Below are 14,418 nucleotides of genomic sequence, written 5' to 3'. Positions count from 1 at the left end.
TGAGAGCCGGAGCCAGCGGCGTCCCCTTCTGCCGGGAGACCCTCGCCCGCCCGCCAGCTTCCTCTTGGAGGGTTTTGGGGAGCGCAGGGCACGGCGAGGCCCCTCGGAGCTCTCCTCCCTCCCAGTCGGCAGAAGCAGCCGCCGCCTGTGGCTGGGCCGAGGGGATGGCGGCGGCGTCAGGGTGCGGAGGCTGCCCGTGCCCGGCCAGGCGCCGGTGGCGGCGTCGGCGCTGCTGCAGCGGCTGCTCCTCCTGCGAGCAGTGAGTGGAGCGCAGCCGCAGCGGTGGCGGGGGGCGCGCGCTAGGGCGCAAGGCTGGCGGTGGCGGCGGGGAGCCCGGCGGAGGAAGGAACTTGTCCCTTCCCTCTGGACTCGTGCCCCCCCAGATGTTGCGCCCGGTGCGGCCGGCACCCCTGGCACCCCCCACGCTACGCCACTGGGTTTGACTTCATCCCTGGAGATCTACTCCATTGTCTCTCGAGAAGGACTGAAGCCAACATGTTTTGTAAGAAGGGTTCTGGGGAAAGAGAAGTGGGAAGAGAGAAAGGAGGTTTAGGGCAGACAGTAGAATTTCATTCTTTTGCATAGTATATGAGCAAAACGTTTGCGTAGCTGTCACTGTTAAGTTGTGGGTGAACATATCAGACGCCACAGCGATTCTTCAAACAGCTCTTGTTTATTCACAGGGCAGAACAGAACTGAACTGAAGGGTTCAGCCAGCCTGCTTATATAGAGCTCCACTACAACGCAACTGTAACAACTTTCTGTAACTATCCAATCACTGAACGTCACTTTCAATCCCTTATTTGCATATGTGGACCTGAGTGAAAACTGCTGGCCCAGGGTGAGAACTTCAGTACATAACAGTCACATTAACAGGCACTTTATTTTCCATATTGCCTGCAGCAGTGATGCCTGGTTTTGAATATGACAGATTTTTTTTGAGTGATCCTGCGACTTAAAAGCTTCGAAGAGGAACTTTTAACAGAAACGTATGTTTAAAAAACTGGGTTGTGAATTTTCCTTTTCCTTTTTTGTGTGTGTGTAAACCGCTTTGGAGCTGCTTTGTGTTCAAAAAACGGCAACCGCAAGCGGCTTATAGATCCTACGAAGTAAATACATACAGTAAACAGATAAAGTTGCCCTCCTTGAACAGCCGGAAGGGGGCGCTCCTTTGAATCCCTCTCCGCGCATGCGCTTTCCGAGGTGGGGGGAGTGACAGAGGCGGCGCCTGTCACGTGAACGCCGTCCTCCTCCTCCTCCTCCTACTGACGTCACGCGTCGTTTGCGTCAGGGCGTGGCGAAGGTCCCGCTCCCCGGCCGGTTCCCGCGGGGCTGCCGCTGTCAGAGCAGTTGCCCAGAGCGGGAGCTGCTTCGTGCGCGGGGCCGGGCTGGGCTGCGGGACGCGCGCGCACGTGCACGGGAGCGCGCGCGACTCGGGGCATCCTTTCGCCGCCATGAAGCCCCGGCGGGTGAGTGTGGTGTCAGCTGGGCTGGGGGGTAGGAGTGCCTAGTGGTTAGAGGAGGAGGAGGAGGAGGGCGAGATGGGGACCCGGGCCGGGCCTTCCTCCTCCTCCTCCTGCAGGTGGCTGCTGCCTGCTGACCTCGGGCAAGGGTAAGGCCAAGGCCCTTCCGGACCGCTCTCTGCAAGGCGGGGCTCCCTGGCTTTCCTGCCGCCTTGCAGAGAGCGGTCTCGCTTCCCTCCCTGGCCTCGCCGCCTTCTTGCGGGAGGTGTTTCTCTTTGCCATTGTTGGGGAGGAGAGGTCGGGATCCTGTTTTGCTTGGGAGGGAGGGCGCAGCGGCAGGGCTGGCGAAATAATAATAGTAGTAATAATAATAATAATGTTTCGTTTTGAAAGGCACAGGGGCAGAGCTGGCATCATAATAATAATTAATAATAATGTTTTGCTTTGAAAGCTGCAGGGGCAGAGCTGGCAAAATAATAATTATAATAATAATTAATAATAATGTTTTGCTTTGAAAGGCGCAGGGGCAGGGCTGGTGAAATAATAATAATAATAATAATAATAATAATAATAATAATAATTCATTTTGAAAGGCACAGGGTAGAGCTGGCAAAATAATACAGTGGTACCTCGGGTTACAAATGCTTCAGGTTGCAGATGCTTCAGGTTACAGACTCCGCTAACCCAGAAATAGTACCTCAGCTTAAGAACTTTGCTTCACGATGAGAACAGAAATCGTGCTCCAGTGGTACAGCGGCAGCAGGAGGCCCCGTTAGCTAAAGTGGTGCTTCAGGTTAAGAACACTTTCAAGTTAAGAACGGACCTCCAGAATGAATTAAGTACATAACCAGAGATACCACTGTAATAATAATAATAATAATGTTTTGCTTTGAAAGGCACAGGGGCAGGGCTGGTGAAATACTACTACTACTACTACTACTACTACTATTACTACTACTACTAATAATAGGAGGCAGCGCTGCCTCAAAAGTGTGGGAACACCCCCACCCAAAAACCCCCACATATTTTCGTGCACAAAGGAGGCTAGTTCCATAAGGGACATTTCCTTTATTTGTTATAGTAGGCGTGTGTTAGCAATACATATAATATATTTGCGGAGAGGGAACCTCAAAGAGAAATATTTTGATTCCCAAGTGAATTTGAAGAGGATTTCCTTCCTGCCAACTTGCAGGGGTAAGGCTGCTTGGTAGCCATAAAGAAGCTGGCAAAAGAACTTTGGTTGAGGGTGTGGGGGTGCAGGGAGGGGAGGAGAAACAGAATATATATATGCACGTGAATGGAGGGTTTTCAATACAATGACTAACCTGTACTAACATTCGCTTTTCATCAGGTGAGTCATAAGGTCCAGACATGCAAAATCTTATATACGCCTCTGTTATACCCAATTGCAATTTAATGTATTCCTGTTATGTTTTATGATTTCCCTGCTATTGTAAGTGAGCCGGAACTGGTCTGTGACCGTAATAATAAAAAATTCAATTCAGTTCAACACCAGCACAGAGGGCATTGGCTTTCCACACCAGGGCTAAAAAGGATCGCAAACTCTAATCTTTCCACAAAAGTAGTTGGTCAGATTTTTCTGCCCTCCTCACAGCAGCTCAGTTCTTCACAAACCAGCCAGACTGTGTGCAAAGTTTAAAGCACATTCCCCCTCCTCCCAAAATAATTCTGGGCACTGTAGTTTGTAGCGGGTTGCTGAGAATTGTAACTCTGTGAAGAGTAAACTACAGGTCCCAGAATTCTTTGAGAGAAAGGATGTGCCGCGGTCCAGTATATCTGAAGGAGCGTCTCCACCCCCATCGTTCTGCCCGGACACTGAGGTCCAGTGCCGAGGGCCTTCTGGCGGTTCCCTCGCTGCGAGAAGTGAAGTTACAGGGAACCAGGCAGAAGGCCTTCTCGTGGTGGCCCCCGCCCTGTGGAACGCCCTCCCATCAGATGTCAAAGCGATAAACAACTACCTGACATTCAGAAGACATCTGAAGGCAGCCCTGTTCAGGGAAGTTTTTAATTTGTGACATTTTAGTGTATTTTTCATCTTTGTTGGAAGCCGCCCAGAGTGGCTGGGGAAACCCAGCCAGATGGGCGGGGTACAAATAATAAATTATTATTATTATTATTATTATTATTATTATTATTATTATTATTATTATTTGCTTTAAAGGTCTAGTGTATATGCAGCCTCCTCACCAAAGGATGAAAAGAGGGGTTTGGAGCAAAGCGGCTGGGTTCCTTCCCCATTTCAGAAGTGGAAAGAGGGGAAAGAGAAAGAGAACGCCTGTAGGATCACTTGTTCAGGAGGAGGGCAGAGCCCGGGCCAGTCCACTCCAGCGGAGGTCCCTCTGTGGGCCAGATTATGTGCGCCTGCAATTTTCTGCATCTGCGCAGGCGCGATTTCCGGTGCCACGGAAGCAAGTCCCTGTGCCGTGCTGTGCCACTTTAGCGCAGTGCGCGGGGGCCCACTGAGCAGGCAGCTTGGTTCAGGAGCAGCTCGTGGGCTGGTTAAACAACCCCTGGGGGCCTCTAGTGGCCCCTGGACCTTTGGTTGCCGGACCCCTGGGCTGGGGAATGGAGAAGGAATCTGTGGCACCTGAACGCTGCTGCAAGGAAATAGGAACTTAACAGACGGAGGAAAATAAAGTGGAAGTTTTAAAATACTGGCTGCTGCTCCTGTTCAGTCAACCAGGAACGTGCTTGGGTGGCAAGATTTAAGACGCACCAGCAGCAGTTTCCAAAACTTGTGTCCTGATGCACAGAAAATGAAATATATTTATCACATGATTGGTGGCAATAGTGATCTGCTTAGTCTGAGAATATATAAGGAATGACTCAGTTGACAGAGCACGAGCCTCTTCATCTCAGGGCCATGGATTTGAGCCCCACATTGGGTGAAGATTCCTGCGTTGCAAGGGGGTTGGACTACATGACTGTCATCGTCCCTGCAAGTCTGTGATTCTGCAATGCAGATTTGTTATGGACTGTTACAGTTTAAACACCGAAAAAGAATGAGTAATGGATTTGGCGGAGCTGCTTAAAAGGAAAATGCTGTCGGTTTATATAAAAATGGCGAAACATTGGAGCTTTTCCTGGCTAGGCCCCAACTCTTTTAACCAGATGCAAATACTTGGTTGCTATGTGGGTAGACTCTTGTAGATGAGAAAAATTCCTCAGATAGTAAATGAACTTTGCGCCGGTTGCTGGAAATATATGATTGTAGCCGCCGGCTGAACCACCTTGGGGGTACAGTTCTGTAAGTGGGGTGTCGCTGGGGGGGAAAGCCCTCTCTCTGGTTTCTAACCACTTCATCTCAGTTGACAGAAGGGCCTCTTCAGATGATTATAATGCAAGGACAGATTGATGTGGATGCAGAGATTCTTCCAGGTACTCAAGCCTCAAGTTATGTCGCATTGGATAATCTTGTTACTAGCCTGTGCAATAGAGTAGAGCAGCTTGGACCAGCCATTTCTCCCTTTCCCAATTGCCACTCCAGATACTGCCCAAAAAGTACACAAACATTCCCACTGCTTCACTTTTTAACATGCCCTTTAGGACCATGCCTTCTTTGTGAAAGTGATTATTTGGAGAAAGTTGTTTACCCAGAGCTCTGCAAGAAGAAAGTAAGAAAATGAAACTGTTTGGCAACTCTGGTGAAACTTGGAAGCAATTTATCTGTTTGCTGAGCTGAGTGAAGTGCGAGTAGATAAAAGAAGATAGCAAGCATTAAGAAAGGGAACGAGACTTGCAGGGTTCTGTTTTTGAAGAGAATGGTTTGCATTATACATGTTTTTTGTCCATGGAAGACTTAACTTTTCTTCCCAGTCACCTTCTGTAATTAAATGCGCTATGAATTTTATGATAATGGTCCCTGCCAGAGAAACCTGAAATTAACTTTGCGTGGACCTTTGTGTGTGAAATGCAGGAATTAAATTGCATCCTTAAAAATCCAGACATGGGGTGTCAGTTGAGATGGTATGAGGTGAAGATTGCATAAGCTGATCAGACTACTAAAAATCACTTTAAACTTTTCTTTGCTGACTTCAATATAAATATTTTCAGGGTGGTTCATACTATTACGGGCAAAATAGTTGCCCCAGACATGTCCATATATGTGTGTGTGTGTGTTTTCAAATTTTAACAAATCCATCCAAATTTTTTTAATTCAATACATTTTCCCAAAAAGTAATTAGGTTTCCCACTCCCGTTGCAAGCTTATGTCCATTAAATTCCTGATGTTACTGCTTCACTCTTCTTTGATCACCTTCTCAACCTTCTATTAGTTTTAATCCATTTTCATAGCCAGTCGATTTTGGCTCAGACATGTCCTCAATGCTTTTAAAGCCAGATGTTCCCCTTTTACTCATTGTTTAGGGTTGATGAGGTCTTTCAGGGGTAAAAAATGCGTAGCAAAGTACATAAAACTAAGCCGAGTTATGTACAGCTTTGTTCACTCTTTTTCTAGGAGAAGAGAAGTCAACTGTGAAGACAGAACAAGCAGCATGATGGATTCAAAAGACCTTGTCCTGAACAAATCAACGGCAGACCAAGTCGGTCACCGCATTGTAAAAGTTAGCTCAGGCAAACATTACTTCTGTGGCTATTGTGCAGCCATCACAAATGTCGCCGTCACCTTCCCTGTCCAGAAAGTCCTCTTTCGGCAGCAGTTGTATGGCGTACGAACCAGAGATGCAGTACGTCAGCTGCAGAAAGATGGGCTCAGGAATCTGTACCGTGGGATCCTTCCACCGCTCATGCAGAAGAGCACAACCCTGGCAATCATGTTCGGCCTGTATGAGGACCTGTCTTCCCTACTCCTGAGGCACATGAGTGCGCCTGAAATTTTGACCCGCAGCTTGGCAGCCGTGCTCGCTGGGACCACGGAAGCGGTCCTGACCCCCTTTGAGCGCGTTCAGACACTTCTGCAGGACTACAAACATCACGACAAATTTACAAACACTTACCAGGCGTTCAGAGTTCTCCGAGACCATGGGGCCAGGGAATATTACCGGGGGTTAGTGCCAATCCTCCTCCGGAACGGCCCGAGCAATGCTCTCTTCTTCGGTCTCAGAGGACCTATCAAGCAGTGTTTGCCTGAAGCCACAACGTACAGTACTCACTTGATCAATGATTTTATTTGTGGAGGTCTGTTGGGTGCTATGCTGGGGTTCCTCTTTTTCCCACTGAACGTAGTAAAAGCTCGCATGCAGTCACAAATCGGCGGGGAATTCCAGTCTTTTTCCAAGGTTTTCATGAAGATTTGGCTGGAGCGTGACAGGAAACTGACGCACCTCTTCCGAGGCGCCCATCTGAATTATCACCGGTCTCTGATTTCTTGGGGAATAATCAATGCGACATATGAATTCTTGCTCAAATTATTGTGAAAAGTGCTTGTGGAGTTCATTTTCTCGGTTGGGCGCCGGACAAACACAGAACTGTCAATTTCCAGGGAGAAATCAAACACACTAATAACACTGAACTCCAACATAATAGTTAATCCGTAGGTAAAGATGCCAGTTTTAAACAGTGCCTACTTAGCTCAAAAAATAATTGTATTCAGTCATATTAATGGCCTTTCAATCTGTGGGTGCGAGTGAACTGAACGGCTAGAACAATTGTTTGAAAAGTTTCCTCGGATATGCCTGAAGATGGATTCATTTGCTCCAGATCACCGTCAACTATTCTCACACTCCTAGTGATCCAGAGAATGCACTTTGAAGAAATGTGTAAATGGGCGGAAAACTGATATTAAATTTGTCGCTTGGCCCTTTTGGAACAAACGGTGGCATGCCTGTAATAAACTCCCAAGATGTTTCAAGTCTCCCTTTCCCCACTTTTTAAAAAATTATTATTCCTTGAGCAGAGACTGCCAAATTTTGAACAGATATCCTTTCCCCCAAACCTTAAGGTTCTGTAAAAGTTGTCAAATAGCTTTTGCTAGACTGTTGATGCAAATGACACCTTGTCGAGATTTCGTATTAAATTTCAGAAACTGAATGCACTGTAAGCTCAGTGGCGGGAGTATCTGTTTAAAAATAAATAGGTGTGTGTTGCTGGAAAAGTGAGGAAAGCTTTTAAGTGCCCTTCATGTTACACTGCCACCCGACTTGTCAATGTGGCTCTTCATACTACTAAGTTTTGTTGCGAGTGAATATACTTCTCCGAAGGGTTGCTTTAGGAAGGATGGTGCGAATGACAATTGGTGCAATCCAACCAAAATTATGCGTTTTCCCCATTGAATTCTCTCCCCCCCCCCAGTGATATTTAAACTGCTTTAGCTTTTTCGGTGGGTTGTGGTCTATTTGTTAATACTTTCTACAATTCTGGCATAGCTAATTGGTATTCGGATCTGAAATGTTATGTGCTGTCACCTAAACTTTGAATGCTCTAGTTAAGCAAGGCTTTATGTGCTTGAATGAAAGTGACTTACCCAGGTATTGCAGTTTTCAGGCTATTTCACAGTGGTTGAAAAAGGAATTTAAATAGCTCCTTTCACACGCTGCTCAGGCTTGTTTTATGTTGGGAATGTGCCTCATGCACGGCCCCGTCACCTGTATCTCATTCAGTATAGAATCAATACAGGTAGGTCCAGTTCATGAGATCCGTCCACTCACTTTACAACAGAGAAGTTGTTGACTCAGGCCTTGCAAATATATATATATATAAAACTCGCATCAAGCGTGCGAACTGGCCCATAGTTCGGTATGAAGGTCCATGCATGTATGTAAATAGGACATAAGCTTCTGCAAGCTGATTTTCTGTGTTTATTCAATCATGCTAATAAACATTTCTCTGCGCATTGGAATTCAGGTAAAAAGCAAAAGATGAACAGAAGCAACCTAAGAGGTTTCAAGTCAGAGAGGAAAGCATGTCTGAATACCAAAATAATGCTCTTAATGGGCTGGGGGAGGGTGAAATTATTTTGTATAGTTTTTTGTTTTAATGGAAATAGGAGTTAATATTTTCCTTATTTGTGGTACACAGGAAAGCTTTCCCTAGCTGAAGTGATAATCCTCCAAGCGTTTATCCTCAGAGTGAGGGTTTTTTTTAAAGTGGAACTAATATCTCACTATTGAGATGTGGTGTTTTTTGTTTCGTTTTTTACTTTATGTTGCCTGTTGTCAACCTGAAAATTGCCCTTCAACAGCCGTTTGTGAACCTATTTATCCTATTTCTTGATTCTTGTACTGTACCAGTGTATGCTGTTTAGCCTCACAGATTGCCAAGCACAAAATGAAAGAATGTTTGATATTTTGAATGTTGTGATTATCTGCATTTAAATAAAATGTCTGTTGGAATGTTTAGCTGGTAAAATCTGATTTTACCAGTGTGTTTTTTATTTTTTGATATCTTTCCCTTGATGGAATAAACAAACATGAATTTATTTGCTGCAATGAAGTAGACTAGCATTTTTCAAACATTATCTTACAAGTTTAGTCCATGTGAGATTAGAAGTATCTTGAACGCTTGAAAAAGGAAGGCAATGAAGAATATTGTTCTTGTTCATAGAATCATAGAGTTGGAATAGACCACAAGGGCCATCGAGTCCAACCCCTTGCCAAGCAGGAAGCACTCCTGACATATGGTTGTCAAGCCTCTGCTTAAAGACCTCCAAAGAAGGAGACTCCACCACACTCCTTGGCAGCAAATTCCAAATTGTCAGACTTCCCTTTCTTCTTCTCAATTTATATTGCATTGTTAGAAAATAATTGCATAAATAGCATAATGTCCACGAGTGAGTTTTGGGGTGCGGAATTCTGTATAACAACATGGTGGAGTAGAGACTATACTACCATATTTAGAAACTTTCTCAGTAATAATAGGCATAGCCATCAGCTGGGCAATAACACAAGAGTCAGGTACCACCATGGTAATTGTCTGCCTCTTGCTCAGTTCATGGGGTTCAAATCTCACTACAGTCTCGCTGAAGTTAGAACAAAGCCCTTGCTCAACAAGACCTTGGCTACATTCAGCGGGAAGGTTGGTAGTACAATAGCTTTGTAAACAAGCATTTTGGTTTCACTGCAAATGTCCTGGTCCTCAAACACTCTGTACTTCAATCAGGAGAAAGCTGAACTCGCAGAGCTCAGGCGATGCTGGATTTCGTCTTCCAAAGCAACTACTCTATTCCGAACTTTAAAATGGTAAGCGTAATGCTGGTGGTCAACAAAAGAGGTTCAATGACTCTCAAGGCAAATCTAAATAAATGTAGTATAAACACCAACAACTGAGAACCGATGGCCTGCGAGTGCTCCAGTTAGAGAAGAGCCTTTACAAAAGGTGTCATGGGCTTTGAAGATGCTCGAACTCAGGATGAAAGGGAGAAAGGTGCTAAGAGGAAGGCATGCTTGGCAAACCCTCACCCTGATCAACTCCCGCTGGAAATGTCCCCACTGTGGAAGGATGTGTGGATCCAGAACTGGCCTCCACAGTCACGGACTCACTTTTAAAACCATATATGTAAGACAATCTTACTCGGCTACGGACGATTGCCAGAGAAGAAAGAAGACATTCAGCAAAACATGCATCCATTTTCTTCTGGTTTCCCAAAACTAGCTGTGATTATGGACATTGATATCAGTCCCATGCTGTGGCTTCTGCAAGTTCCAAATCTATATGGTGAGACTCTGGATCTTCTGCTGTTGAGTCTGATGGCATCATGGCCTGGCTAGGCATTAGTGATTTTATCCAAAAAGAAGGCCACAAACCTATCACAGCAGGTCACTGAGGTTCTAAGCATTCTAACTGTGGAAACTGGTTGTTTCAGTACTTGGAAAAGCTCCACTCTGGAGAATGCAGAGATCTATTTGCTGCCATCAAAACCATGGAATGGGTATTTAGGTGAAGCTTAGAGTTTACTTAGGGACGCGGGTGGCGCTGTGGGTTAAACCACAGAGCCTAGGACTTGCCGATCAGAAGGTTGGTGGTTCGAATCCCCGTGACGGGGTGAGCTCCTGTTGCTCGGCCCCTGCTCCTGCCAACTTAGCAGTTCGAAAGCACGTCCAAGTGCAAGTAGATAAATAGGTACCACTCCAGTGGGAAGGTAAACGGCATTTCCATGAGCTGCTCTGGTTCGCCAGAAGCGGCTTAGTCATGCTGGCCACATGACCCGGAAGCTGTACACCGGCTCCCTCAGCCAGTAAAGCGAGATGAGCGCCGCAACCCCAGAGTCATCCGCGACTGGACCTAATGGTCAGGGGTCCCTTTACCTTTACTAGAGTTTACTTGGCCTAATTCACCATCATTGCATCTGCTTTCTTGTTACTCAGAAATCCCCACTAAAACTTGGAGACACCTGGAGTTCGCCCCCAGGTGGCGGATGTCCAAGAGCTATTTTTTTGCCAACTCACACAGTACAGTCTTCAGCTCAGGGTTCCACTGAATAACACAAGCCATTGCAACTTAATTCAGAGCACAGTTGTAACACGTTTATTATGAAAGCAAGATAAACCAATAAAACATTAACATCACTCTTATAGGAACAAATACAAGTTTTTCCAGACAGCTCTTGGAAGAGCGCTGTATTTAAAGTTCACAACTATTATTACGAAATTTTAAGAATTTTAAAAATACATGCACAAATGTGTACTTCTGCATTATGTATTTTTAATGCCAAATGAGGAAATTATTATATACCAATAAGTTGTTGCCACAGATCTGTTATAAGATCAAACAAAGTACAGTGGGTGGCTTCCATTGCTTATCCTACTTTCCAGGACCTTCTTTGGCCTCGTGGGATTTTATTATAGTGACTTGGAAATTTCACCCAACACTTTGCTGAAATGATTGCTTACGGAGGGGGAAAAGCCCTTTCTATACCAGCGTTAATCTTTCAACCCAGTCCAATGCATGGAAGCCCCACTACATTCAGCAGTGCTTATACCACAGTAAGTGTGCACACAACTTAAGTATTTGCTTTCCCTTTTACAAATGTATTCACAAAATCCTTCCTCAAAATGTGCAAAAGTATTTCAGCATTGATTGTTCAAGTGTCGCAGAGACTGTCTGCCTATAACATCCAATAATAGTGGTATTTGATAGTTGACATGCAAGAAATAATAGCTGAGGTTAATGGCCCCTAGTCTGCTGTGATAATGGTACAGTGGCTTTCATGCTATTATTATTATTAATTATTATTATTATTATTATTATTATTATTATTATTATTATTATTATTTTATACACCACCCATCTGGCTGGGTTTCCCCACCCGTTCTGGGTGGCCTCCAGGAAACAGAAATGGACTCTCACAGGAGATAAACCATTTAAATGTATGGAGCATAGAAAGAGTTTTCCTGAGTGTTAACTCTTCACATCAACAAACTCATGTTACGGGAAAATCAATGTTAAATTCATGAGGTATATATTTGATGTTCTGGTGTTTGTATGTAAATTTTATGCACAGGTATTTAATGAAGGTAACATCTCACAAACTATGGTGTCACGTAGGGCCAGGGAGAGTATGACTCTCTTGAGTGATGGTGGTGAGCGACGTTGGGCAGAGATGCAAATGAATTTTGGTCTTCGGCAAATATTTCTGAGTAACATTTTCTACGTTGCTTCCTTTGCAAAGGAACTTTGGTGGGTTTGCCACAGGGGGTCTGTGCAATAGTGTGCAGGATTCTCTGGTATGTTCCATGGCGCATACTCATTTCACAGAGAATTTTATTGGGTGTCACAATTTTCATTTGAGAGTGCCCTCTGGGAAATCCAACACTCGCACACTGCTGATCTTTTTCTGTAATGTACAATTGTGGTCATCAAATTGTCTTTCAGGAAAGCTTGTCCATGCTTACTGATAGTTTCACCATGGTTAAAGGGGTGTGTGTGGGACCCCTTGCTTTTAAAATGTGAATGGTGAAGTTGGTGCAATCAGCAAACTTTGAATATTTGCACTTTTCATTTCTGGTCATTTTGAGCCCATTCAATATCAGTGCAACAAGTTAGTTAGGGGCCATCTCACTGACCATGACTAACTTGCTTGCAAATTGGAGTTGCAATGTGCTTTTTCAGTAATGTTGGACTAGATTCCCTTTGGAATCCCGGCTCCACAATTTTAAGCGGGTTGAGAATTAAATATGACCTCTAGTGGGGTTTTTTGAAAAGTGCATCATCTGCTCAATACTGTGCTCCCTGGACCAGCACAACAGCTACCAGCTTCAGATAGCATTAGCAGTGGTTTTTGGTAAACGTTCTATAGGTTTTGCTGTTCTTCCATTGCATTTAAGCTCCACCTTCATCAGTAAGTGTCACACTTCTAAAATGCATTTAGATCTCTCGGCACAGCCTCTTCCTTAACGTCAGATACAAAGAGCTTGTTCCTTGTTTTCTAACAGATCTTTTTGAAATCTTGAAATCTTATAACTAAAACCTTTCTTTTTATCTATTTAAAGATATCATTTAAATGGTGGAACTGTAACCAGTCCTTCTCTTCAAAATCTTTCAGTTTCACCCGATGTTCTACTTCGGTTAACAGCTCTCTATATATCGGCCAATTAATTCTCATATTTAACTTTTTCAGAGATTTCGCTTCTAATGGGGAAAGCCATCAGGTTGTTTTTTGTTCTAATAGGTTTTTATATTTTTCCCATACCGTAAAAATTTATTTTCTTACCAAATGATTCTGAAATCCTTTATGTACCTTTGCTTTTTCATGCCATAAATATGCATGGCACCCAAATCTGCTATCATGTCCTTTTAGATCTGCATTTTTCAATATTATCCATTCCCTTAGCCAACAGATGCAGGATGCTTCATGATATAATTTTAAATCTGGCAGGGTGAAGCCCCCTCTTTCTTTAGTCTTTCTGGACCACATTCTCACTCACACAAACAACACGTTTTCAAATTGCGCATTTGCCAGCTTCTTCCACTCTTGTGTTGCAAAACCACACATTTAACCCAGCAAAGTCAGTAAAAAATGTAAGGACATTGCCGTCTGTAGGAAACAAGGCTTTCCAACTCCTGGGTGTGTGTGGGCAGAAACCATTTCTTATTCCTTTATGATTAGCTATCTGAGAAAGTTGGTAATGGCTAAACAGAGGCTTTATTGTTGAAACATTTCGTCCCAGCACCCCTGGTTCATTTCAGGTGCCCTTTCCTCAACATTTCCAGCTTGGCAATATCCATTTTTTAAACAGGTGTGGCAACCAGCTGTCAGGTGTGTGTGTGTGCAGGAGCCAGGCCCTGTGACCAATAGGACTCTGCAGCACTGGGGCCTTCCTAAGTTTGTTCTGAAGAGGCAAGGCGCGGCCGCACAGGTGAGGCCGATTGGTAACTCACAGCGCCTGGTGGCAAGAGTTGGGAAGGGATATAAGGTCAGTATTTTCCCTTCAGCTCTTTGCCACAGCAACATGTTCCCTGCCTTGCTGCATTTGGTTCCTTGACTCCTTGCTTCTTGATCCTTGGACCCCTGACTTCGTGACTCCTTGCTTCTTGATCCTCGGATCCCTGACTTCATGACTCCTCGCTTCTTGATCCTCGGACCTTTGACTTCGTAACTCCTTGCTTCCTGACCTTTGGACCCTTGGCTTCTTGACTCCTGGCTTCTGGACTCCTGGTTCCTGCTCCCACCCCGCCATCTTGCCCCCTGTCCCGACGTCCCCAGCCGGGACTGTGATCGCTTGTGAACCGGACTGTGACACTAGCACTGAGCACAGCATCCCTAGTGCAGTCATAACGTAGACTGGCACAAAGGCATCGCAATACCGGCAACACAAAATTATTAAAGTTTCTTACCAAAATCTAAAATTAGGTCAGGTTTATCTTGCAGTGGCCTCTGCGCAAGAGCCAACAGCTCAGAACTCGAGAGAGAAAAGAACAAGATGTGGAGCGTTTTGCAAAATATTTCCCCCCTCCACCCCTTTTCCTCCTCCTTTCACCTGGGAGCACATCAGGTCCAAAGGTTTTTTTGGGGGGGGAGGGGGGCAGAGAGCTGCTCCTT

The 14,418-nt window shown here is 44.9% G+C and overlaps 1 protein-coding gene across 2 annotated transcripts; it reads left to right on the top strand.

Moving 5' to 3' along the window:
• Positions 1–1,293: 1,293 nt before the first annotated feature.
• On the top strand, positions 1,294–8,773 carry SLC25A51 (solute carrier family 25 member 51). Of its 2 annotated transcripts, none has more exons than XM_081177233.1 (2): positions 1,294–1,469; positions 5,941–8,773. In XM_081177233.1, the coding sequence occupies exon 2, from the start codon at positions 5,978–5,980 to the stop codon at positions 6,857–6,859; it is 882 nt and encodes a 293-aa protein (XP_081033359.1). In that variant the 5' UTR covers positions 1,294–1,469; positions 5,941–5,977; the 3' UTR covers positions 6,860–8,773. The 2 variants fall into 2 exon arrangements, with proteins under 2 accessions (XP_081033359.1, XP_081033358.1); XM_081177232.1 differs by lacking the exon at positions 1,294–1,469 and adding an exon at positions 1,477–1,612.
• Positions 8,774–14,418: the final 5,645 nt, after the last annotated feature.

This window comes from Podarcis bocagei, assembly GCF_964188305.1.
Source record: "Podarcis bocagei genome assembly, chromosome: 17".
In the NCBI taxonomy this organism is placed as follows: domain Eukaryota; kingdom Metazoa; phylum Chordata; class Lepidosauria; order Squamata; family Lacertidae; genus Podarcis; species Podarcis bocagei.
This window is presented reverse-complemented; position numbering and strand designations above follow the sequence as displayed.